Here is a 24,535-nt window from a genome sequence, read left to right on the forward strand (position 1 = left end):
CACCGCAGCAGGGATTTTGGCCCACTACTCCACAAAGATATTCTCCAGATCGTTAAGGTTTTGGGACTGTCACTAGGCAACATTGAGTTTCAGCTCTCTCTAAAAATGTTCTATTGGGTTCAGGTCTGCAAACTGGCTAGGCCACTCGAGGACCTTGAAATGTTTCTTACGGAGCCACTCCTTAGTTGCTCCTACTGCTATTTGCTTCGGGTCATTGTCATGCTGGAAGACCCAGGAACGACCAACTTCAATGCTCTTACTGAGGGAAGGAGGTTGTTGTCCAAAATCTTGTGATACATAACCCCATCCATCCTCCTTTCAATATGGTGCAATCATCCTGTCCCTTTTGCAGAAAGAATCTACAAAGTATGAGGTTTTACCCACCATGCTTCAAGGTTGGGATGGTGTTCTTGGTGTAGTACTCATCCTTCTTCTACCTTCAAACACGGCAAGTGTAGTTGATACCAAAAAGTTCTATTTTAGCCTCATCTGATCTGATATTCTCCATGCCACCTCTGGATCATCCATATGATCATTGGTGAACTTCAAAAAGGACTGGAAATGTGCTGGCATGAGAAGGGGGACCTTGCGTGCACTGCAGGACTTTAATCCATGACAGCTTAGTGTGTTACTAATGGTAATGTTTGAGATTGTGGTCCCAGCTCTCTTCTGGTCATTGACCAGGTCCTCCCTTGTAGTTCTGGGCTGATTCCTGACCTTTCTCATAATCATTCTTATCCCACAAGGCGAGATTTTGCATGGAGCCCCAGAAAAAGGAGGACTGACAGTCATCTTGTGTTTCCTCCATTTTCTAATAATTGTGCCAACAGTTGTTGCCTTCTCACCAAGCTGCTTGCCTATTGTCTTGTAGTCTATGTCGGCCTTGTGCAGGTCTACAATTTTGTCCCTGGTGTCCGTAGGCAGCTCTTTGGTCTTAGCCATTGTGGAGAGGTTGGAGTGTGTAAACAGGTGTCTTTTATACAGCTAACGAGTTCACACAGGTGCAATTAATACAGTTAATGAGTCAGAGTAGGAGGACTTCTTCAAGAAAAACTCAAAGGTCTGTGAGAGCCAGAATTCTTGCTAGTTGGTAGGTGATCACTTATTTCATGTGATAAAATGCAATTTAATTATTTAAAAATCAAACAATGTGATTTTCTGTTTTTTATTTTTAGATTCTCTCACAGTGAAAGTGTACCTACGATACAAATTACAGACCTCTCCATTCTTTGAAGGTAGGAAAACTTGCAAAATCAGCAGTGAATTAAATACCGTATATACTTGAGTATAAGCCAACCCGAGTATAAGCTGAGGCACTTAATTTTGCCACGGAAAACTGGGTAACCTTATTGACTCGAATATAAGCTGGGTGTGCATTGCCCCCTCATCCCTGTCCTGCTCTGTGTGGCTCCTCCCATCCTGTCCTGCTCTGTGTGGCTCTCCCGTTGTATACATGCCCCCGTCCCATCTTGTGTGCATGGCTCAGCTCCCCCTATCCCATCCTTGTATGCATGGCTCGGCTCCCCCATCCCATCCTTGTATGCATGGCTCCCCCCGTCCCATCTTGTATGCATGGCTCCCTCGTCCCATCTTGTATGCATGGCTCGGCTCCCCCATCCCATCCCTGTATGCATGATTCCCCCATCCCACCTTGTATGCATGGCTCGGCTCCCCCATCCCTTCATTGTATACACGGCTCCCCCCCCGTCCAATCTTGTATGCATGGCTCGGCTCCCCATGTCCCATCCTTGTATGCATGGCTGGGCTCCCCAGTCCCATACTTGTATGTATGGCTCTTCTCCCCCCACGCCCCCATCCTCCCCATCATACTCACCCTCCTCACGCCATCGCTGCACATCCCTGTATCTCCGTTGTCCCAATGCAGCTCTTCCTGTGCTGAGTGATCACGTGGTACCACTCATTAAGGTAATGAATATGTGCTCCATGCCTATGGGAGTGGAGATGCTTGCATATTCATTACCTTAATGAGCGGTACCATGTGACCACTAAGCATAGGAGGCGCTGCCATCGGGACAACGGAGATGCAGGGACATTCAGCGATGGCACAAGTAGGGTGAGTATGATGTCACAGCATCCGGCTCCTGCCATTGCTCCACTGCTCCCCTCCTCCTCCCCCGCCGGCTTTCTGAACCATGACTTGTGTATAAGCCGAGGGGGGCGTTTTCATCACAAAAAAATGTGCTGAAAATCTCGGCTTATACTTGAGTATATACGGTACTTATTTTCCCTGCTGTATGTAATGCCCAAGCCAACCAAGGAACATGTTACCAGGGGGAATGGGAATAGAAACATCTAGTGCAAGGTTTACGGGTAATTCTTAAGTTGAAAAACAAAGAATAAAATATTGTGCTTGTCGAGTTTGCAATAACTGCAAATCAGGACTGTGTAAATTTTAATATGTACACCCATTTTTATTCTACCTCTGCAGACCAATTACCTAGCTTCTGATGAGAGCATAGAGGCTATTCTAAACACATCCTTTAGTTGCCTGTTAAATAAGTGATTCTAAATATACATGTGAAATATACAGTAAGCTCACCTCTAGACTAGTGCTGTTTTTATACGTTACTTTTCTGTTTTGACTTGTAGTTTTCACTGATATGGTTTTCGTGTCAGTCATCAAAAATCACCCGAATTGATAAATATTATGCAAAGCTCAAAACGTTATTTTCCCCGTCTTTAACTGCTTTTACGACCTTTTATCAAAAAATGTCTTACACTGTGCAAAATGTCATAAAAAATGCATCAAAATGACTGGTGTAAATAAAATGACTCCAGGGGGAACTGGAGTAAAGTTGTGCCAAATTTTCTAGAAGATGCAATTGATGAATCTGTCTAAAACATCTGGTGAAGCGACAGTAACATAAGAATCTGAAAAGTGACTAAACCACAAAAGACACATTGAAAAAGAAACAAATCATTTGATGAATTAGTCAGAAATCAAAAAGTTACCATTCATGCCAAAAACTGGCACATAAACAATGATGAAGCAGGTCCCATGTTTCTATAAAATAGCAGCAAGGATGAAGGACTCATGTAGGACAACGTGTGTTAAAAAGTTTCACCTCGTATCACTTTATGTCTCTGGGGAACTATTTTATTCAAGTGTTGGACTCCTTTAAATCTTTTATACAATAGCTTATCTTGAGTTTTCATCTTTTTACAAATTCCAGCACTGATTTGTCTGGCCTTTCTATTTACACCCTTGCCCTGTGCTTCTGGAATAACATGTACCAAGAGCAAAAGTATTATTATTATCCTTTCGAGGCACAGAATAGAATACAGAATTGTGGTTAGTTTTTGTTCTGTACGCTGCAGTACGTGAAATGAGGATGACCCAAACTGAACCCCAAATGTCCAGACAGAGATAAGAGTACGCAGTTCAAATCTGGTATTATTCACATTGGCATCCAAGCTCTTAGAGACATGTCCTGTCCTTGTTTGTCCCTAGCATTTCACATAGTGAGAATGTCTAATGGATTTTATCAACTAGTTCTAGGATATAGATACACTACATTTCCAGAAAACCTGCAATTGATTCTGAGCAAATGAAAATGCACCTTAGCAGGAGTGTATCATTTGGGGACTATTAATTAAACTAAATAATAATGTATTTCATTTAGCCATGAATACAGTAACGCAACATATCTCCTCGCTTTGATAAAAAGTCACTTGAATATACAGGTACTTAATTAGTCCCCTTCTGTTTCTGTATCAAGGAAAACTGAGAGATACCCAGAGGCTTAATGATCACAGTCGTAGAGAGTGTGACTGTGACCAGACCCGTGAGGGAGGGGCATCCGCCGATACCAGAAGCTATTTCACCTGGATGTGCATCTGAGGACGCGTATTCAGCTGAAATGTATTGCGGTGCAATCAGAGGCCGGCAGCTGACCTCAGCGTCTGTCGCTTGCATACTAAATTCAGCTGCTGGCTAGAAACGGACACTGCACGTTGTGGGACTAGAGGAAGATAAGTAGAATTTTTTTATTTTTTATATTTGTTGGAGAAGGGATACAGAACAGGGACATTATCATTGGAAGAAGCTCAGGATGGAGGACATATATTGCGAGAAGTAGCCCAGGATGGGGCTCAGGATGGAGACATTATACCAGGATGGGAGAGATTATTAATGAAAGGGGCCCAGGATGGAGAAGATTATACCATGAAAAGGTGCAGTATGGAATATATGAAGGGGCCAGTATGGAGGAACTTATTGCAGAAAAGAGCCAGGATAGGGGACATTAGGGGATAGTATTTCAGAAAAAGGACACGGGATGGGGGACATATTACAGGAAGGGGCCATGATTGGGACCTTATTATAGGATAGGATTATTACATGAGAGGGTGAACAGGTATGTCTTCACTGGATCTGGAACACTACACCCCAATCTGTTTTTTTTTATTATTATTTAAATAATGTAAAAAAAAAGGGACCCCTCTAATCTTGATAACCAGCCATAATAAAGCTGACATCTGAGCATTGCAGCATGCAACTGTCAGTTTTGACTTGATGGTTATCAAAAATAGAGGGGAACCCACACATTTTTTTTATTTACTTATTTATAGCACGGGCCCCAGCTGATAAATACTCCCATCAACCGGCGCCTGCGATCGCTGTTATCAGTCCCATTAACTGAAGGCTGTGGCCACACGTATACTTTTTACCTTTGTTCACAGCTGCTTACTCATGCTGTCATCTGGCAGCATGAGAGCCGCAGTGCTCTGACCGGCGGTAATGATCTTACCGCCAATCAGAGCCAGTGTTTGCCACGCTGTCATGCAGATGACAACGTAACAAACAATAGATGTTCCGGCCCCCCTATTCATCTGAATGGGTCAGGGTTCAGGTATTGTTCTGGTACCCAAACCAAACTTTTTTTTAAGTGTTCGGCTGAACCTGCAGGACCCAAACATCCATTATCTGTGATCAGAGCTGTGAACAGAAGAGCAAAACCTTCAATTGCTAAGCCAGCTCCCTTTTCTTCCATAGCTGATGCATAGAGAAAGAAGGGGGCTGGCTTAGCTATTGAAAAGAGCCAATCAACCAGATATATTTATTTATTTATTTTTTAAGTGTTCTTGCCTTGACCCACGTTTTGCAATGACTACAATCCTAGAACCGAATCTCTGGAATACCACACTCACCCATTCACTTTATAGCAACATCTTTAGGTTTAAGTATTAAACATATCTTAATATTTGCGAACTTTAGGTTCTGGTATTTAAAATTAAAAGTAGATTTGCTCTTCTAATCAGTCATCAATATTAGATCTGCTGCCAGAACTTGTCCTCTCCCCAAAGAACATCTCATTGAAAGATGCCAGTGTTAGTTTCCTTAGTCAGTTACCGTCCCAGTTTTGTAGGTTTTGTAGTATCTGCGCCTGGTCTGGTTTAAGTGAATAGGGCTGAGCTACAAGACTCTGCAATGACTTGCAATACCAGGCACATCCACTGCAAAGTCAAGTTTATAGGTGATACTGCCAAGAATTGGATCCCCACTGATTGGATACTGATAATATATCCTAAATATCAAGTATCATTATCAAATTGGTGAAACCCCCCCTTTTTGCCATTACATTTGTATATCTTTCTCATAAATATTGATGCTATATGCTTACATCATATGCATAGAACTAAAATAATATAGACATTTTAAAAAAGGATAAAAAAAGCAACAATAGCAAATAAGGAGAATGATGACAATGGCAAAGTGACTGAAATAAAAAAGACATAATAAGCAATACACAAAATACATTTTTAACCTGTAGGTGTCAGTAGTTACACGGATGCAGAACAAGATCTAAATACAGTACATCAATCTCACGGTAAGAGGTCAAATGCGTTCGTAGAGTTTAAGAAGTAGTATCAAAATAATGACAACTAAACATCAAGCGTCTTAAAAAGTCTACTGCAGAGGTGATATATATATATATACTGTATATATATATATATATATATATATATATATATATATATATATATATATATGTGTGTGTGTGTATATGTTTACTATGGGTCTAACCGCTGGGACCCCAGAGATCCAGAGAATGGTGGTGCACAATTCCCCTGTGAGAAAGACGCTGTGGTGTGTATACTTGACAGTCGCTCCATTTACTTATATTGTGATCAAGCTTTTGGAACCGCCTTCCCAAAGATCAATGGAAATCTTAGTGAACAGGCCACCAACGATTATTTCTTTGGAAAATCCCATTAAACTCTTTGGCCATGATCAATGTAGGAAAAAGAGATGACACAAGATGACAAAACACAAATACAACAGAAAGCAATAGAAGTAATTTCTCTGATGACATCTGTAAAATCTAAAATCTTTTTCCATGAAATTTCATAAAAATATATGGCCACCAATTCATCGAAATATATCATGGCAGAAATCTGGAGTAAAAGGCTTTGAAAAGTTGCAAAATTGTTGCACCACAGAGTTGTGCAAAAATGTTTGGACTTTTGATCTTTTCACTCCAGTCTTGTCCAGCAACACCAAATTGGGTAAAGCTTGGGCATAACGGGGTGTTTGATACCCACTTGTCTAATTCATGATGAGCTGTAGCATACCTTACCCTACAAATCTGAGTAGAACAAGATTTGAGACAAGGTACACGGAGGCACGCTCCACTTTTTAGACATTCCTTTTACTGAACCAGGTGAGTCTCACTCCAACATGCTCCATCATCAAAACCGGCATGAACAACTCCGCTCTTGATGAATTGGGGTCATGGTGATTTGGGCTGGATTCACACATATACCATTTGCGGAGTGTGGCAAGCAAAATCATCATAATTTATGCTAAAACAGTGGTATAAATTATGACTAAAATGTACTTTGTCCCTAACTGGAGTACATCCATTGCCACTCGGTGAGTTTAGAGTATTTTACTGCAGTGCACTGTTCATCAAGAAGACTAGTGTCCAAAAGGCCGGACTTGTTGAATCCAGGCCCATGTGTCATTGACCTGAAGATGTACAAACATTGATGTAATTCAATATAATGGAAACACAAGATTCAGCCCAAGCAGATAAGAACTTGGCTGCAGAAAACAATACAATAAAGTCCTAAAATCTACCATGCTCAGTTACTGACTATTTGTTTGCTTCTACAGCTCCACGACACAAATTAAAATGAAGCCAATTCCCAGTTGTTATATCGCTATCCCAACAGGTTAATTTTACACACAATATTTAAGCAAATATATCCATACAACAAAATCCTATATGATTTGCAAACTGTTAATGTACTGACTGTGTGAAATGCAATCATAGACTTTAAACCATGGTCAACCACCGCGCAACCCATCAGTGAAACATTGGATTTTTCAACCATCAACAAACCAGACAGAACTGATACATGGTATCAAAAACGCAGCCAACTAGCCAAAAAAGAGCATAATTGAACACATTTTCAACAGGCAATGGTAATCAGATATGATTATTTGTGCATTTTTAAACCACAATAAGCTAAATGGACAGAATTGCCCAGTTAGGATGACTTTCAGCAACGTTTATGAGCAGCTCATTTCTTACAAAAGAAACGCAATTTAACAACAATTACAGAACAAGGGGAAGATATCACGTCTGTACCATCATGCTTTAAAGAAAGCAAAGAAGAAAAAAAAACCTACTTGAGATTGAGAGACAATGGTTGCTCCTTTGCTTTGACCAGATCTTTTACTTTAAACGTGCTGCAGCCCAGGAAACTCTTCTAGAGATGAAAAAGGAGAGAGAATTCTTTGATTAGCTCTGGAATGACATTATCATTTTTTATTACCAGATGGGTGTACACTACAAAGGTGACCCACTTCACCATGGATGAAATGAGATAGCTCGTACTGAAGGTGAACCAGCCGGATGTTGAATCGCGCCCTGTACATACAGATGTAAGTTAGAAGATGTGTTGATTCTTATCATATCTTCATATTATATCACATTTTCTGATGATATTAATACTATATTCAAAGTCTCTGGACTGAGTTAATCAGAACAACTAGACTCTCTAACATTTTTTTTATTCCTCCAAGCGTGGCAACAGATCTTGTAAGATTCAATAACAATTGTGGACCTCCAAGGCTTCATCACTTGCTATTTTATGCTGGCCAAGCATGGTGGAGAAAGACAGGCAGAAAAATTTACACTATACAGGTCCTTCTCAAAAAATTAGCATATAGTGTTAAATTTCATTATTTACCATAATGTAATGATTACAATTAAACTTTCATATATTATAGATTCATTATCCACCAACTGAAATTTGTCAGGTCTTTTATTGTTTTAATACTGATGATTTTGGCATACAACTCCTGATAACCCAAAAAACCTGTCTCAATAAATTAGCATATCAAGAAAAGGTTCTCTAAACGACCTATTACCCTAATCTTCTGAATCAACTAATTAACTCTAAACACATGCAAAAGATACCTGAGGCTTTTAAAAACTCCCTGCCTGGTTCATTACTCAAAACCCCCATCATGGGTAAGACTAGCGACCTGACAGATGTCAAGAAGGCCATCATTGACACCCTCAAGCAAGAGGGTAAGACCCAGAAAGAAATTTCTCAACAAATAGGCTGTTCCCAGAGTGCTGTATCAAGGCACCTCAATGGTAAGTCTGTTGGAAGGCAAAAATGTGGCAGAAAACGCTGTACAACGAGAAGAGGTGACCGGACCCTGAGGAAGATTGTGGAGAAGGACCGATTCCAGACCTTGGGGAACCTGAGGAAGCAGTGGACTGAGTCTGGTGTGGAAACATCCAGAGCCACCGTGCACAGGCTTGTGCAGGAAATGGGCTACAGGTGCCGCATTCCCCAGGTAAAGCCACTTTTGAACCATAAACAGCGGCAGAGGCGCCTGACCTGGGCTACAGAGAAGCAGCACTGGACTGTTGCTAAGTGGTCCCAAGTACTTTTTTCTGATGAAAGCAAATTTTGTATGTCATTCGGAAATCAAGGTGCCAGAGTCTGGAGGAAGACTGGGGAGAAGGAAAGGCCAAAATGCCTGAAGTCCAGTGTCAAGTACCCACAGTCAGTGATGGTGTGGGGTGCCATGTCAGCTGCTGGTGTTGGTCCACTGTGTTTCATCAAGGGCAGGGTCAATGCAGCTAGCTATCAGGAGATTTTGGAGCACTTCATGCTTCCATCGGCTGAAATGCTTTATGGAGATGAAGATTTCATTTTTTAGCACGACCTGGCACCTGCTCACAGTGCCAAAACCACTGGTAAATGGTTTACTGACCATGGTATTACTGTGCTCAATTGGCCTGCCAACTCTCCTGACCTGAACCCCATAGAGAATCTGTGGGATATTGTGAAGAGAAAGTTGAGAGACGCAAGACCCAACACTCTGGATGAGCTTAAGGCCGCTATTGAAGCATCCTGGGCCTCCATAACATCTCAGCAGTGTCACAGGCTGATTGCCTCCATGCCACGCCGCATTGAAGCAGTCATTTCTGCCAAAGGATTCCCGACCAAGTATTGAGTGCATAACTGAACATTATTATTTGATGGTTTTTTTGTTTGTTATTAAAAAACACTTTTATTTGATTGGACGGGTGAAATATGCTAATTTATTGAGACAGGTTTTTTGGGTTATCAGGAGTTGTATGCCAAAATCATCAGTATTAAAACAATAAAAGACCTGACAAATTTCAGTTGGTGGATAATGAATCTATAATATATGAAAGTTTAATTGTAATCATTACATTATGGTAAATAATGAAATTTAACACTATATGCTAATTTTTTGAGAAGGACCTGTATCTTGCTCCTGAACAGAGGGAAAAAATTCAACATTGGAAAGTTATTTTGTGAAGCTCAAACCTGATCTCACTTCTTTTTGCCCACAAGTTAACAATTTAGTTTTGCCCAAGATTTGCTGCATTAAAAGGGTTGTCCTATGCTTCTATATGCAGTATATGGCCTGTCCTTAAGATAGGTCATCAATACCAGATCGGTGGGGCTATGACACACGGCACCTCTGTAGATCAGTTGATAATGATGCCGGAGACATGTGCTAAGTTGTGGAGCGCAATCGCCCAGCTCAGTCACTGTATTGTGGTCGCAGACGGGTATTACACATCTGCCAGTATTTGAATGAATAGGGGTGGACCTGAAGTACCCCAGCGGAGGTTACTATACAGTTACTGGAGCTGGGCTATTCTGCATATCGGGCCATCCCAACACCAGAAAAAGCTGATCAGCAGGAGTACCGGGTGTCGCACTTTCATCGATCTTGTACTGATAACCTATCCTAGGGATAGACCATTAATATAAATATACTGGACGACTCCTTTAAGTGGTATTGTTTATTATATTTTACAACACTTGGAATCTCTTATGTTGAAGGGGTTTATTAATTGCATGCTGCAGCTAATTACTAGAGGATTCCCTGATATATGCCTCGGATAGAAGCCTTCAACAGCCTTAAAGCGGCATATGTCATTTTAGGCTTCCAAGTTTACAACAAGGAAGCGCACAACGCACATTGTTACAGGATGTCTCTGTACAGGTTGCACTATTGCATACAGCTCAAAGTTACATTGGGTAAATGAAGGCCTATTGATTTCTTTGACTAATAGCCGGAAGCGTTTCTGGACATTGCATTCACAGTATGAAATCAGCTTTATTCCTTCTGAGCCATATGTGTACGATAACTGATCCGCTGTGGGATGCCCATTCATCTGATAAATAGTGGCCCTGGATCACACAGTAGCGGGTGGCCCTTGCTGACAGTACAAGGATATGAGAACGTGTCTGCTCTGAAATAGTGCGCACACAACATCACACTGTCCATACTCTCACCCCCTTTTCTTGTCAGTATCGGCGGCCATTAACTGTGCGATCTTGTAGACAGGAGAGAGGGATCAGAGCACACCTGCACTGACGGTTTGTGTGCTCTCAGCTCCTGCACTGTAGCACAGGGCAATTTTTGTTAGATGTATTTAACAATATTACTGAGCTGATCCTGTTGTGTTTTACAGCTCTTGGCAGCTGCTCTCTTCATGCTGACACACTGGGCTTCAGAATAGGGCCATCGCTTTATTATTATTTTCCCCACTATTTTAGAGTCTCTAAGTAACAGGTGACTGGCACACTTTACAATGCGAGCACCTTTTTTGGTTTCTGCATCCTTTCTGATTCCATTGGATTGTAAGCTTCTGTGCTTTGTCCGCTCTCATTCCTGCTTTATAGACATGTATGCCTGCTACTTCTCTGAATTGTACTAAAGATTAAGGTAATATAAAATAATGTTCCATAACCAGCGCACATCATTTATAGCAACCTGAGCATGTTGTGCCATTGCTACAGCAGAAGCTGACTTACTGACATGCCAAAGATATAGATCTGAAGAACATATTGGAGGAATTTGTGAGCTCAGACCAACAGCGATTTCCTCTTCATCTGACTACAGCTTGCACCTCATTATGGTATAAAAAATGGATTTTCACTTTTCGGACTATAAGATGCACTTTTTTCCTCAAAAAATGTTGAGGAAAATTGGGGGGTGCATCTTATAGTCCGAATCTACCTGCTCTGGCTGTGGGGGGAGGTGGGGAAGTGGTGGAGCAGCGGGTCACAGGAGGCAGGAGCCGGTGACTGCATCTATCTCCTGAGCCTGCTGCTAAAGAGAAATTAATATTCACTCCATTCCACTTCCATGGGCATGGAAAGCAGTGAATGTTCATTTCTCTTTAACAGCGAGCCACAGTGTTAGCTGCAGCTGCCAGCTTCTTGAAGCTGCCGGGCTTTCGCGTGTGCTCGCTACTTAAGGCAATGAATATTCACTCCTCTCCACTTCCATAAGTGTGGAATGTACAGTGTGGGCCATTTATATGGATACACCTGGGTGGGTCATTTATAAAGTTGGATCCAAAATAGCCGACTTCAAAAAGGTATGCTATGGTCACCACCCATCTTGAAAAGTTTTCCCCCTCCCATATACTAATGTGCCACAAACAGGAAGTTGATATCACCAACAATTCCCATTTTATTTAGGTGTATCCATATAAATTGCCCACCATGTAGTGAATATTCATTCATTTTAGTAGCAGCATATGTGAAAGCCCGACAGCTGCGGCTAACACTGTGCTCAATAGTAAAGAGTAGGGTTGAGCGAAACGGGTCGATCATTTTCAAAAGTCGCCGACTTTTGGCTAAGTCGGCGTCTCATGAAACCCGATCCGACCCCTGTGCTTGTCGGCCATGCGGTACGCGACTTTCGCGCCAAAGTCGCGTTTCAATGACGCGAAAAGCGCCATTTCTCAGCCAATGAAGGTGAACGCAGAGTGTGGGCAGCGTGATGACATAGATCCTGGTCCCCACCATCTTAGAGAAGGGCATTGCAGTGATTGGCTTGCTGTCTGCGGCGTCACAGGGGCTATAAAGGGGCGTTCCCGCCGACCGCCATCTTACTGCTGCTGATCTGAGCTTAGGGAGAGGTTGCTGCCGCTTCGTCAGAAGCAGGGAGAGCGTTAGGCAGGGTCCACTAACCACCAAACCGCTTGTGCTGTAGCGATTTCCAGTGTCCAACACCACCTTCGGTGTGCAGGAACAGTGGAAGCTATTTTTTTTTTTTTTTTCCCTCAGCGTTGTAGCTCATTGGGCTGCCCTAGAAGGCTCCGTGATAGCTGTATTGCTGTGTGTACGCCACTGTGCAAACCAACTGCTTTTTTCAAAGCACATATCCTCTTGTTCCTTTCTGCACAGCTATCTTTTTTGTTTGTCCACACTTTTTATTTAATTTGTGCATCAGTCCACTCCTATTGCTGCCTGCCATACCTGGCTTAGATTACTGCAGGGAGATAGTAATTGTAGGACAGTCCCTGTTTTTTTTTTTTTTTTGTGGGAGATTAAGATTGGCATTTCTGCTACAGTGCCATCCATGTGTGTGCCATCTCTCACTGAGTGGGCCATAGAAAGCCTATTTATTTTTTCCGTGATTTGTGTTCTAAATTCTACCTCAACACAAAAACACTACATCAATCAGTGGTAGAAAAATATTGGCCTCAGTCAGGGCTTGTGTGCCACTGCTGTGTGTGCTATCTCTCATTCAGTGGGCTATAGAAAGCCTATTTATTTATTTATTTTTTTTCTTATTATTTGGTTTCTAAAGTCTCCCTGAAAAAAAAAAAAAAAAAAAAAAAAACAGTGGGAGAGTAATATTGCCCTTTCAGCTTGTGTGCCAGTCTTGACTCCTGGGTGTGCCACCTCTCTCTCATTCAGTGGGCCATAGAAAGCCTATTTATTTTTTTGGTTTTTTTAATATTATTTGGTTTCTAAAGTCTCCCTGAAAATAAAAAAAAAAAACTTAAAAAAACAGTGGGAGAGTAATATTGCCCTTTCAGCTTGTGTGCCAGTCTTGACTCCTGGGTGTGCCACCTCTCTCATTCAGTGGGCCATAGAAAGCCTATTTATTTTTTTTTTTAAATATTATTGGGTTTCTAAAGTCTCCCTTAAAAAACAAAAAATACATAAAAAAACAGTGGGAGAGTAATATTGCCCTTTCAGCTTGTGTGCCAGTCTTGACTCCTGGGTGTGCCACCTCTCTCATTCAGTGGGCCATAGAAAGCATTTTTTTTTTCCTTGATTTGTGTTCTAAAATCTACCTCAACACAAAAACACTACATCAATCAGTGGTAGAAAAATATTGGCCTCAGTCAGGGCTTGTGTGCCACTGCTGTGTGTGCTATCTCTCATTCAGTGGGCTATAGAAAGCCTATTTATTTATTTATTTTTTTTCTTATTATTTGGTTTCTAAAGTCTCCCTGAAAAAAAAAAAAAAAAAAAAAAAACAGTGGGAGAGTAATATTGCCCTTTCAGCTTGTGTGCCAGTCTTGACTCCTGGGTGTGCCACCTCTCTCTCATTCAGTGGGCCATAGAAAGCCTATTTATTTTTTTGGTTTTTTTAATATTATTTGGTTTCTAAAGTCTCCCTGAAAATAAAAAAAAAAAACTTAAAAAAACAGTGGGAGAGTAATATTGCCCTTTCAGCTTGTGTGCCAGTCTTGACTCCTGGGTGTGCCACCTCTCTCATTCAGTGGGCCATAGAAAGCCTATTTATTTTTTTTTTTAAATATTATTGGGTTTCTAAAGTCTCCCTTAAAAAACAAAAAATACATAAAAAAACAGTGGGAGAGTAATATTGCCCTTTCAGCTTGTGTGCCAGTCTTGACTCCTGGGTGTGCCACCTCTCTCATTCAGTGGGCCATAGAAAGCATTTTTTTTTTTTCCTTGATTTGTGTTCTAAAATCTACCTCAACACAAAAACACTACATCAATCAGTGGTAGAAAAATATTGGCCTCAGTCAGGGCTTGTGTGCCACTGCTGTGTGTGCTATCTCTCATTCAGTGGGCTATAGAAAGCCTATTTATTTATTTATTTTTTTTCTTATTATTTGGTTTCTAAAGTCTCCCTGAAAAAAAAAAAAAAAAAAAAAAAAACAGTGGGAGAGTAATATTGCCCTTTCAGCTTGTGTGCCAGTCTTGACTCCTGGGTGTGCCACCTCTCTCTCATTCAGTGGGCCATAGAAAGCCTATTTATTTTTTTGGTTTTTTTAATATTATTTGGTTTCTAAAGTCTCCCTGAAAATAAAAAAAAAAAACTTAAAAAAACAGTGGGAGAGTAATATTGCCCTTTCAGCTTGTGTGCCAGTCTTGACTCCTGGGTGTGCCACCTCTCTCATTCAGTGGGCCATAGAAAGCCTATTTATTTTTTTAAAAAAATATTATTGGGTTTCTAAAGTCTCCCTTAAAAAACAAAAAATACATAAAAAAACAGTGGGAGAGTAATATTGCCCTTTCAGCTTGTGTGCCAGTCTTGACTCCTGGGTGTGCCACCTCTCTCATTCAGTGGGCCATAGAAAGCATTTTTTTTTTTTCCTTGATTTGTGTTCTAAAATCTACCTCAACACAAAAACACTACATCAATCAGTGGTAGAAAAATATTGGCCTCAGTCAGGGCTTGTGTGCCACTGCTGTGTGTGCTATCTCTCATTCAGTGGGCTATAGAAAGCCTATTTATTTATTTATTTTTTTTCTTATTATTTGGTTTCTAAAGTCTCCCTGAAAAAAAAAAAAAAAAAAAAAACAGTGGGAGAGTAATATTGCCCTTTCAGCTTGTGTGCCAGTCTTGACTCCTGGGTGTGCCACCTCTCTCTCATTCAGTGGGCCATAGAAAGCCTATTTATTTTTTTGGTTTTTTTAATATTATTTGGTTTCTAAAGTCTCCCTGAAAATAATAAAAAAAAAACTTAAAAAAACAGTGGGAGAGTAATATTGCCCTTTCAGCTTGTGTGCCAGTCTTGACTCCTGGGTGTGCCACCTCTCTCATTCAGTGGGCCATAGAAAGCCTATTTATTTTTTTTTTTAAATATTATTGGGTTTCTAAAGTCTCCCTTAAAAAACAAAAAATACATAAAAAAACAGTGGGAGAGTAATATTGCCCTTTCAGCTTGTGTGCCAGTCTTGACTCCTGGGTGTGCCACCTCTCTCATTCAGTGGGCCATAGAAAGCCTATTTATTTATTTTTTTAAATATTATTGGGTTTCTAAAGTCTCCCTTAAAAAACAAAAAATACATAAAAAAACAGTGGGAGAGTAATATTGCCCTTTCAGCTTGTGTGCCAGTCTTGACTCCTGGGTGTGCCACCTCTCTCATTCAGTGGGCCATAGAAAGCATTTTTTTTTTTTTTCCTTGATTTGTGTTCTAAAATCTACCTCAACACAAAAACACTACATCAATCAGTGGTAGAAAAATATTGGCCTCAGTCAGGGCTTGTGTGCCACTGCTGTGTGTGCTACCTCTCATTCAGTGGGCTATAGAAAGCCTATTTATTTATTTATTTTTTTTCTTATTATTTGGTTTCTAAAGTCTCCCTGAAAAAAAAAAAAAAAAAAAAACAGTGGGAGAGTAATATTGCCCTTTCAGCTTGTGTGCCAGTCTTGACTCCTGGGTGTGCCACCTCTCTCTCATTCAGTGGGCCATAGAAAGCCTATTTATTTTTTTGTTTTTTTTAATATTATTTGGTTTCTAAAGTCTCCCTGAAAAAAAAAAAAAAATAAATTAGGTGGGAGATTAATATTGACATTAGTGCTTGAGTGACAGTCCTGCGTGTGTGTCATCTCTGTGATTTTGTGCCACAGAAAACAGAGTGTGTAACATTGTGCCTGATTTTCCTTGTGGTCTCACCAACCTGTTAAGGGATATTGAAATCATACTGAAGTTATAGCTCACCGTGTAAGTTGTTTGACAGCAACAAATAAAGTTACTTTGGTTAAGATTTTAAAACAATGAGGAAGTCTGGTGCAAGAGGTCGTCGTGGGCGTTCATTGTCAGCTGGTAATGATGGTAGTGGTAGTGGAGCATCAGGTGGTCGTGGGGTTAAAAATATTCCACCTAAGTCTGGAGCTGTGGAGCCAGTTTCGTCGTCAGGCTACACAAGGCCTCGAACGCTCTCTTTTCTGGGAGTAGGAAAACCGCTTTTAAAGGCGGAGCAGCAACAGCAAGTTTTGGCTTACATTGCAGACTCAGCCTCTAGCTCTTTTGCCTCCTCTTCCGAAACTGGTAAATGTAAAAGCAGCGCGTCGCTTGTGGATGTTCACGGTCAGGGACAAGTCGCTTCCTTGTCCTCCTCAGCAAAAACTACAACAAGAGAGAAGGATGCAGCAGGCGACACAACGGGTCACTCCATGGAGCTCTTTACACATACCGTCCCTGGCTTAGAAAGTGAAACATTTAACAGGCCATGCCCATTACAAGTATATTCTGACATGGAGTGCACTGATGCACAGCCACAGCCAGAGTACTATGCTGCTCCTTTGACTCAGACCACCACATTGCCCTCTCAGGGTACAGATCCACAATCAGACCCTGATGAGACTATGTTGCCCCGCCACGAACGCTATACCACCGACCGACACAGTGACACAGACGAAGTTGCACACGAGCTCGAAGAGGAGGTAATAGATGACCCAGTTATTGACCCCGATTGGCAGCCATTGGGGGAACAGGGTGCAGGCGGCAGTAGTTCAGAAGCGGAGGTGGAGGAGGGGCCGCAGCAGGCATCAACATCGCAACAGGTTCCATCTGCCGGGCCCGTATCTGGCCCAAAACGCGTGTCAAAGCCAAAACCTGTTGGAGGACAGCGTGGCCATCCGGTTAAAGCTCAGTCTGCAATCCCTGAAAAGGGATCCGAGTCTAGGAAGAGTGCAGTCTGGCATTTTTTTAAACAACATCCAACTGATCAGCGCAAAGTCATCTGTCAAAAATGTTCAACTAGCTTAAGCAGAGGTCAGAATCTGAAAAGTCTAAATACTAGTTGCATGCATAGACACTTAACCACCATGCATTTTCAAGCCTGGACTAACTACCAAACGTCCCTTAAGGTTGTAGCACCCTCGGCCAATGAAGCTAGTCAGCAACGCAACATCCCTTCCGTCACTGTAAGGCCACCATTTTCCGCACCACCGGCAGTATCTGTGCAGGTTTCTTTGCCAGCCAAAAGCAGTCAGGGTCAGGGAACCACCAGTTTTGTAGGAGGAAATATTGCATCTAGGGCACCGGCGGAAACAATACCGTCTCCAACCGTCTCTCAGTCTGCCATGTACACCGGCACACCCGAAAGTTCCACGATCTCCAGCTCTCCAGTCCAGCTCACCCTACATGAGACTCTGGTTAGAAAAAGGAAGTACTTATCCTCGCATCCGCGTACACAGGGTTTTAACGCCCACATAGCTAGACTAATCTCGTTAGAGATGATGCCCTACCGGTTAGTTGAAAGCGAAGCTTTCAAAGCCCTGATGGAGTACGCTGAACCACGATACGAGCTACCCAGTCGACACTTTTTTTCCAGAAAAGCCATCCCAGCCCTGCACCAGCATGTTAAACAGCGCATCGTCCATGCACTCAGGCAATCTGTGAGTACAAAGGTGCACCTGACTACAGATGCATGGACCAGTAGGCATGGCCAGGGACGTTATGTGTCCATCACGGCACACTGGGTGAATGTGGTGGATGCAGGGTCCACAGGCGACATCAATTTAGGGACAGTTGTGCCTAGCCCACGGTCTAGGAAACAGTTGGCTGTAGGCGTTCGCACCCCCTCCTCCTCCTCCTCGTCCTCCTGCAGAAGCTACAGCTCTTCCACAGAACGCAGTCTGCCAACCACTCCATCGGCAGATGACACTGTTGCACAACAGTTGTCCCATTATGGGCCAGCTACTGCCAAGCGTCAGCAGGCTGTATTGGCTATGAAGTGTTTGGGCGACAACAGACACACCGCGGAAGTTCTGTCCGAGTTCTTGCAACAAGAAACGCAGTCGTGGCTGGGCACAGTAGATCTTGAGGCAGGCAAGGTAGTGAGTGATAACGGAAGGAATTTCATGGCTGCCATCTCCCTTTCCCAACTGAAACACATTCCTTGCCTGGCTCACACCTTAAACCTGGTGGTGCAGTGCTTATTGAAAACTTATCCTGGGTTCTCCGACCTGCTCCTCAAAGTGCGTGCACTTTGCTCACATATCCGACGTTCGCCTGTACACGCCAGCCGTATGCAGACCTATCAGCGGTCTTTGAACCTTCCCCAGCATCGCCTTATCATAGACGTTGCAACAAGGTGGAACTCAACACTGCACATGCTTCAGAGACTGTGCGAACAGAGGCGTGCTGTTATTTATTTGTGGGAGGATACACGGGCAGGCAGTAGGATGGCAGACATGGAGTTGTCAGGTGTGCAGTGGTCTAAGATACAAGACATGTGTCAAGTCCTTCAGTGTTTTGAGGAATGCACACGGCTGGTTAGTGCAGACAACGCCGTAATAAGCATGAGCATCCCCCTAATGCGTCTGCTGATGCAAAGTTTGACGCACATAAAGGAGCAGGCGTCTGCACCAGAGGAAGAGGAAAGCCTTGATGACAGTCAGCCATTGTCTGGTCAGGGCAGTGTACAGGACGAGGTAGCGGGCGAAGAGGAGGTGGAGGACGAGGAGGATGATGGGGATGAGTATATTTTTAATGCCGAACCTTTCCCGGGGGCACAGGAAATTGGTTGCGTGTCACGGCCGGGTTCTGGTTTTTTGAGGGACACAAGTGACGTAGATTTGCCTGCAACTGCCCCTCAACCAATCACAACCGGAGATTTGACAACTGGAACTTTGGCCCACATGGCGGATTATGCCTTACGTATCCTAAAAAGGGACACACGCATTACGAAAATGATGAACGATGACGATTACTGGTTGGCCTGCCTCCTTGATCCACGCTATAAAGGCAAATTGCAAAATATTATGCCACATGAGAACTTGGAACTAATATTAGCAACCAAACAATCAACTCTTGTTGACCGTTTGCTTCAGGCATTCCCAGCACACAGCGCACGTGATCGTTCTCACACGAGCTCCAGGGGGCAGCAGACTAGGAGTGTTAGGGGTGCACACATCAGAAGTGGCGTTGGACAGAGGGGTTTTCTGACCAGGTTGTGGAGTGATTTTGCTATGACCGCAGACAGGACAGGTACTGCTGCATCAATTGAAAGTGACAGGAGACAACATTTGTCCAGTATGGTTACTAACTATTTTTCATCCCTTATCGATGTTCTCCCTCAACCGTCATTCCCATTTGATTACTGGGCCTCCAAATTAGACACCTGGCCAGAATTGGCAGAATATGCATTGCAGGAGCTTGCTTGCCCGGCAGCAAGTGTCCTATCAGAAAGAGTATTCAGTGCTGCAGGTTCAATATTAACCGAAAAAAGGACTCGTCTGGCTACCCAAAATGTTGACGATCTAACATTCATTAAAATGAACCACAACTGGATTTCGAAATCTTTTGCCCCACCTTGCCCGGCCGACACCTAGCTTTCCTATGAAAAGCTCTTGCCTGTGAATTACTTTTCTAATGTCTAATTTGCTGCAGCTGATTGTACAGCATACGACATGTTTACACCTCCCTAAATGGCAAAACTCCCCACACGGGGCCGTGGTATCGCGACTTGGCGCAAGCACCCGTGAGACTGCTGTTTGTCTGAAGAGGTGGGTGTGCTCGCTTTTGGTTGACGGCATTGCTACTGGGTCCCTCATAGTACAATGTAGTGTCTCTGGCGGTGGTGGTGCGCACCCAACGTCAGACACACCGTTGTAACATGAGGGGCCCTGGGGCGGTCCCGCCGGCCTCAAGAGAGTTCCCCCCTACCCCAGCTCAAAATGTGCTCTACCACGTGCAAAATTATGTCGCACAGCTCCACCAATCTTTAGTCTATTCGCTGACATCATTCAATGTCTGGCACTGACAATACAAATTTGTAGACATCTATGATGCAACTTAAAGTAGTCTGTGTCTGTGTCCTATATTGGCACCATTAAATAGTTACTGCCAAATTACTATGTCAGAAACTCAGTAGATGAGCCCACCCCTGTACCTAAGTATGCCACCTTTTTTTTTGTTTTGGTTGTTTTGCGAGACATTAACATCTATTTATATTTTGGGAGTACTGGGACAGACACTCCTTGCACTACTCCTCCACTCACCACCAAGCTGCCTGTGTATCCATGTAACCGCTGTAAAGCTGCCATGAGCCTATTGTTTGTTATTTTAGGCCTTTGATAGCCTGTCTGCGGTCCCTACTTTAAATACTCCTCCACTCACCACCAAGCTGCCTGTGTATCCATGTAACCGCTGTAAAGCTGCCATGAGCCTATTGTTTGTTATTTTAGGCCTTTGATAGCCTGTCTGCGGTCCCTACTTTAAATACTCCTCCACTCACCACCAAGCTGCCTGCCCGTGTATCCATGTAACCGCTGTAAAGCTGCCATGAGCCTATTGTTTGTTATTTTAGGCCTTTGATAGCCTGTCTGCGGTCCCTACTTTAAATACTCCTCCACTCACCACCAAGCTGCCTGTGTATCCATGTAACCGCTGTAAAGCTGCCATGAGCCTATTGTTTGTTATTTTAGGCCTTTGATAGCCTGTCTGCGGTCCCTACTTTAAATACTCCTCCACTCACCACCAAGCTGCCTGCCCGTGTATCCATGTAACCGCTGTAAAGCTGCCATGAGCCTATTGTTTGTTATTTTAGGCCTTTGATAGCCTGTCTGCGGTCCCTACTTTAAATACTCCTCCACTCACCACCAAGCTGCCTGTGTATCCATGTAACCGCTGTAAAGCTGCCATGAGCCTATTGTTTGTTATTTTAGGCCTTTGATAGCCTGTCTGCGGTCCCTACTTTAAATACTCCTCCACTCACCACCAAGCTGCCTGCCCGTGTATCCATGTAACCGCTGTAAAGCTGCCATGAGCCTATTGTTTGTTATTTTAGGCCTTTGATAGCCTGTCTGCGGTCCCTACTTTAAATACTCCTCCACTCACCACCAAGCTGCCTGTGTATCCATGTAACCGCTGTAAAGCTGCCATGAGCCTATTGTTTGTTATTTTAGGCCTTTGATAGCCTGTCTGCGGTCCCTACTTTAAATACTCCTCCACTCACCACCAAGCTGCCTGCCCGTGTATCCATGTAACCGCTGTAAAACTGCCATAAGCCTATTGTTTGTTATTTTAGGCCTTTGATAGCCTGTCTGCGGTCCCTACTTTAAATACTCCTCCACTCACCACCAAGCTGCCTGCCCGTGTATCCATGTAACCGCTGTAAAACTGCCATGAGCCTATTGTTTGTTATTTTAGGCCTTTGATAGCCTGTCTGCGGTCCCTACTTTAAATACTCCTCCACTCACCACCAAGCTGCCTGTGTATCCATGTAACCGCTGTAAAGCTGCCATGAGCCTATTGTTTGTTATTTTAGGCCTTTGATAGCCTGTCTGCGGTCCCTACTTTAAATACTCCTCCACTCACCACCAAGCTGCCTGTGTATCCATGTAACCGCTGTAAAGCTGCCATGAGCCTATTGTTTGTTATTTTAGGCCTTTGATAGCCTGTCTGCGGTCCCTCATTTAAATACTCCTCCACTCACCACCAAGCTGCCTGCCCGTGTATCCATGTAACCGCTGTAAAGCTGCCATGAGCCTATTGTTTGTTATTTTAGGCCTTTGATAGCCTGTCTGCGGTCCCTACTTTAAATACTCCTCCACTCACCACCAAGCTGCCTGTGTATCCATGTAACCGCTGTAAAACTGCCATGAGCCTATTGTTTGTTATTTTAGGCCTTTGATAGCCTGTCTGCGGTCCCTACTTTAAATACTCCTCCACTCACCACCAAGCTGCCTGCCCGTGTATCCATGTAACCGCTGTAAAGCTGCCATGAGCCTATTGTTTGTTATTTTAGGCCTTTGATAGCCTGTCTGCGGTCCCTACTTTAAATACTCCTCCACTCACCACCAAGCTGCCTGTGTATCCATGTAACCGCTGTAAAACTGCCATGAGCCTATTGTTTGTTATTTTAGGCCTTTGATAGCCTGTCTGCGGTCCCTACTTTAAATACTCCTCCACTCATCACCAAGCTGCCTGTGTATCCATGTAACCGCTGTAAAGCTGCCATGAGCCTATTGTTTGTTATTTTAGGCCTTTGATAGCCTGTCTGCGGTCCCTACTTTAAATACTCCTCCACTCACCACCAAGCTGCCCGTGTATCCATGTAACCGCTGTAAAGCTGCCATGAGCCTATTGTTTGTTATTTTAGACCTTTGATAGCCTGTCTGCGGTCCCTACTTTAAATACTCCTCCACTCACCACCAAGCTGCCTGTGTATCCATGTAACCGCTGTAAAACTGCCATGAGCCTATTGTTTGTTATTTTAGGCCTTTGATAGCCTGTCTGCGGTCCCTACTTTAAATACTCCTCCACTCACCACCAAGCTGCCTGTGTATCCATGTAACCGCTGTAAAGCTGCCATGAGCCTATTGTTTGTTATTTTAGGCCTTTGATAGCCTGTCTGCGGTCCCTACTTTAAATACTCCTCCACTCACCACCAAGCTGCCTGCCCGTGTATCCATGTAACCGCTGTAAAGCTGCCATGAGCCTATTGTTTGTTATTTTAGGCCTTTGATAGCCTGTCTGCGGTCCCTACTTTAAATACTCCTCCACTCACCACCAAGCTGCCTGTGTATCCATGTAACCGCTGTAAAACTGCCATGAGCCTATTGTTTGTTATTTTAGGCCTTTGATAGCCTGTCTGCGGTCCCTACTTTAAATACTCCTCCACTCACCACCAAGCTGCCTGTGTATCCATGTAACCGCTGTAAAGCTGCCATGAGCCTATTGTTTGTTATTTTAGTCCTTTGATAGCCTGTCTGCGGTCCCTACTTTAAATACTCCTCCACTCACCACCAAGCTGCCTGCCCGTGTATCCATGTAACCGCTGTAAAGCTGCCATGAGCCTATTGTTTGTTATTTTAGGCCTTTGATAGCCTGTCTGCGGTCCCTACTTTAAATACTCCTCCACTCACCACCAAGCTGCCTGTGTATCCATGTAACCGCTGTAAAGCTGCCATGAGCCTATTGTTTGTTATTTTAGGCCTTTGATAGCCTGTCTGCGGTCCCTACTTTAAATACTCCTCCACTCACCACCAAGCTGCCTGCCCGTGTATCCATGTAACCGCTGTAAAGCTGCCATGAGCCTATTGTTTGTTATTTTAGGCCTTTGATAGCCTGTCTGCGGTCCCTACTTTAAATACTCCTCCACTCACCACCAAGCTGCCTGTGTATCCATGTAACCGCTGTAAAACTGCCATGAGCCTATTGTTTGTTATTTTAGGCCTTTGATAGCCTGTCTGCGGTCCCTACTTTAAATACTCCTCCACTCACCACCAAGCTGCCTGTGTATCCATGTAACCGCTGTAAAGCTGCCATGAGCCTATTGTTTGTTATTTTAGTCCTTTGATAGCCTGTCTGCGGTCCCTACTTTAAATACTCCTCCACTCACCACCAAGCTGCCTGCCCGTGTATCCATGTAACCGCTGTAAAGCTGCCATGAGCCTATTGTTTGTTATTTTAGGCCTTTGATAGCCTGTCTGCGGTCCCTACTTTAAATACTCCTCCACTCACCACCAAGCTGCCTGTGTATCCATGTAACCGCTGTAAAACTGCCATGAGCCTATTGTTTGTTATTTTAGGCCTTTGATAGCCTGTCTGCGGTCCCTACTTTAAATACTCCTCCACTCACCACCAAGCTGCCTGTGTATCCATGTAACCGCTGTAAAGCTGCCATGAGCCTATTGTTTGTTATTTTAGGCCTTTGATAGCCTGTCTGCGGTCCCTACTTTAAATACTCCTCCACTCACCACCAAGCTGCCTGCCCGTGTATCCATGTAACCGCTGTAAAGCTGCCATGAGCCTATTGTTTGTTATTTTAGGCCTTTGATAGCCTGTCTGCGGTCCCTACTTTAAATACTCCTCCACTCACCACCAAGCTGCCTGTGTATCCATGTAACCGCTGTAAAACTGCCATGAGCCTATTGTTTGTTATTTTAGGCCTTTGATAGCCTGTCTGCGGTCCCTACTTTAAATACTCCTCCACTCACCACCAAGCTGCCTGTGTATCCATGTAACCTCTGTAAAGCTGCCATGA

The 24,535-nt window shown here is 43.3% G+C and overlaps 1 protein-coding gene across 5 annotated transcripts in view; it reads right to left on the reverse strand.

Moving 5' to 3' along the window:
• INPP4B (inositol polyphosphate-4-phosphatase type II B) overlaps window positions 1–24,535 on the reverse strand; it is a 1,036,387-nt gene that overhangs the window by 438,748 nt on the left and 573,104 nt on the right. For all 5 annotated transcript variants that reach the window (XM_077279254.1, XM_077279258.1, XM_077279253.1 and 2 more), the window contains one exon: window positions 7,658–7,737. In XM_077279254.1, the coding sequence (XP_077135369.1) occupies window positions 7,658–7,737 (80 nt within the window). The remainder of the gene's footprint in view (window positions 1–7,657; window positions 7,738–24,535) is intronic.

The sequence above is a fragment of the Ranitomeya variabilis genome, chromosome 1, assembly GCF_051348905.1.
Source record: "Ranitomeya variabilis isolate aRanVar5 chromosome 1, aRanVar5.hap1, whole genome shotgun sequence".
Taxonomy (NCBI): domain Eukaryota; kingdom Metazoa; phylum Chordata; class Amphibia; order Anura; family Dendrobatidae; genus Ranitomeya; species Ranitomeya variabilis.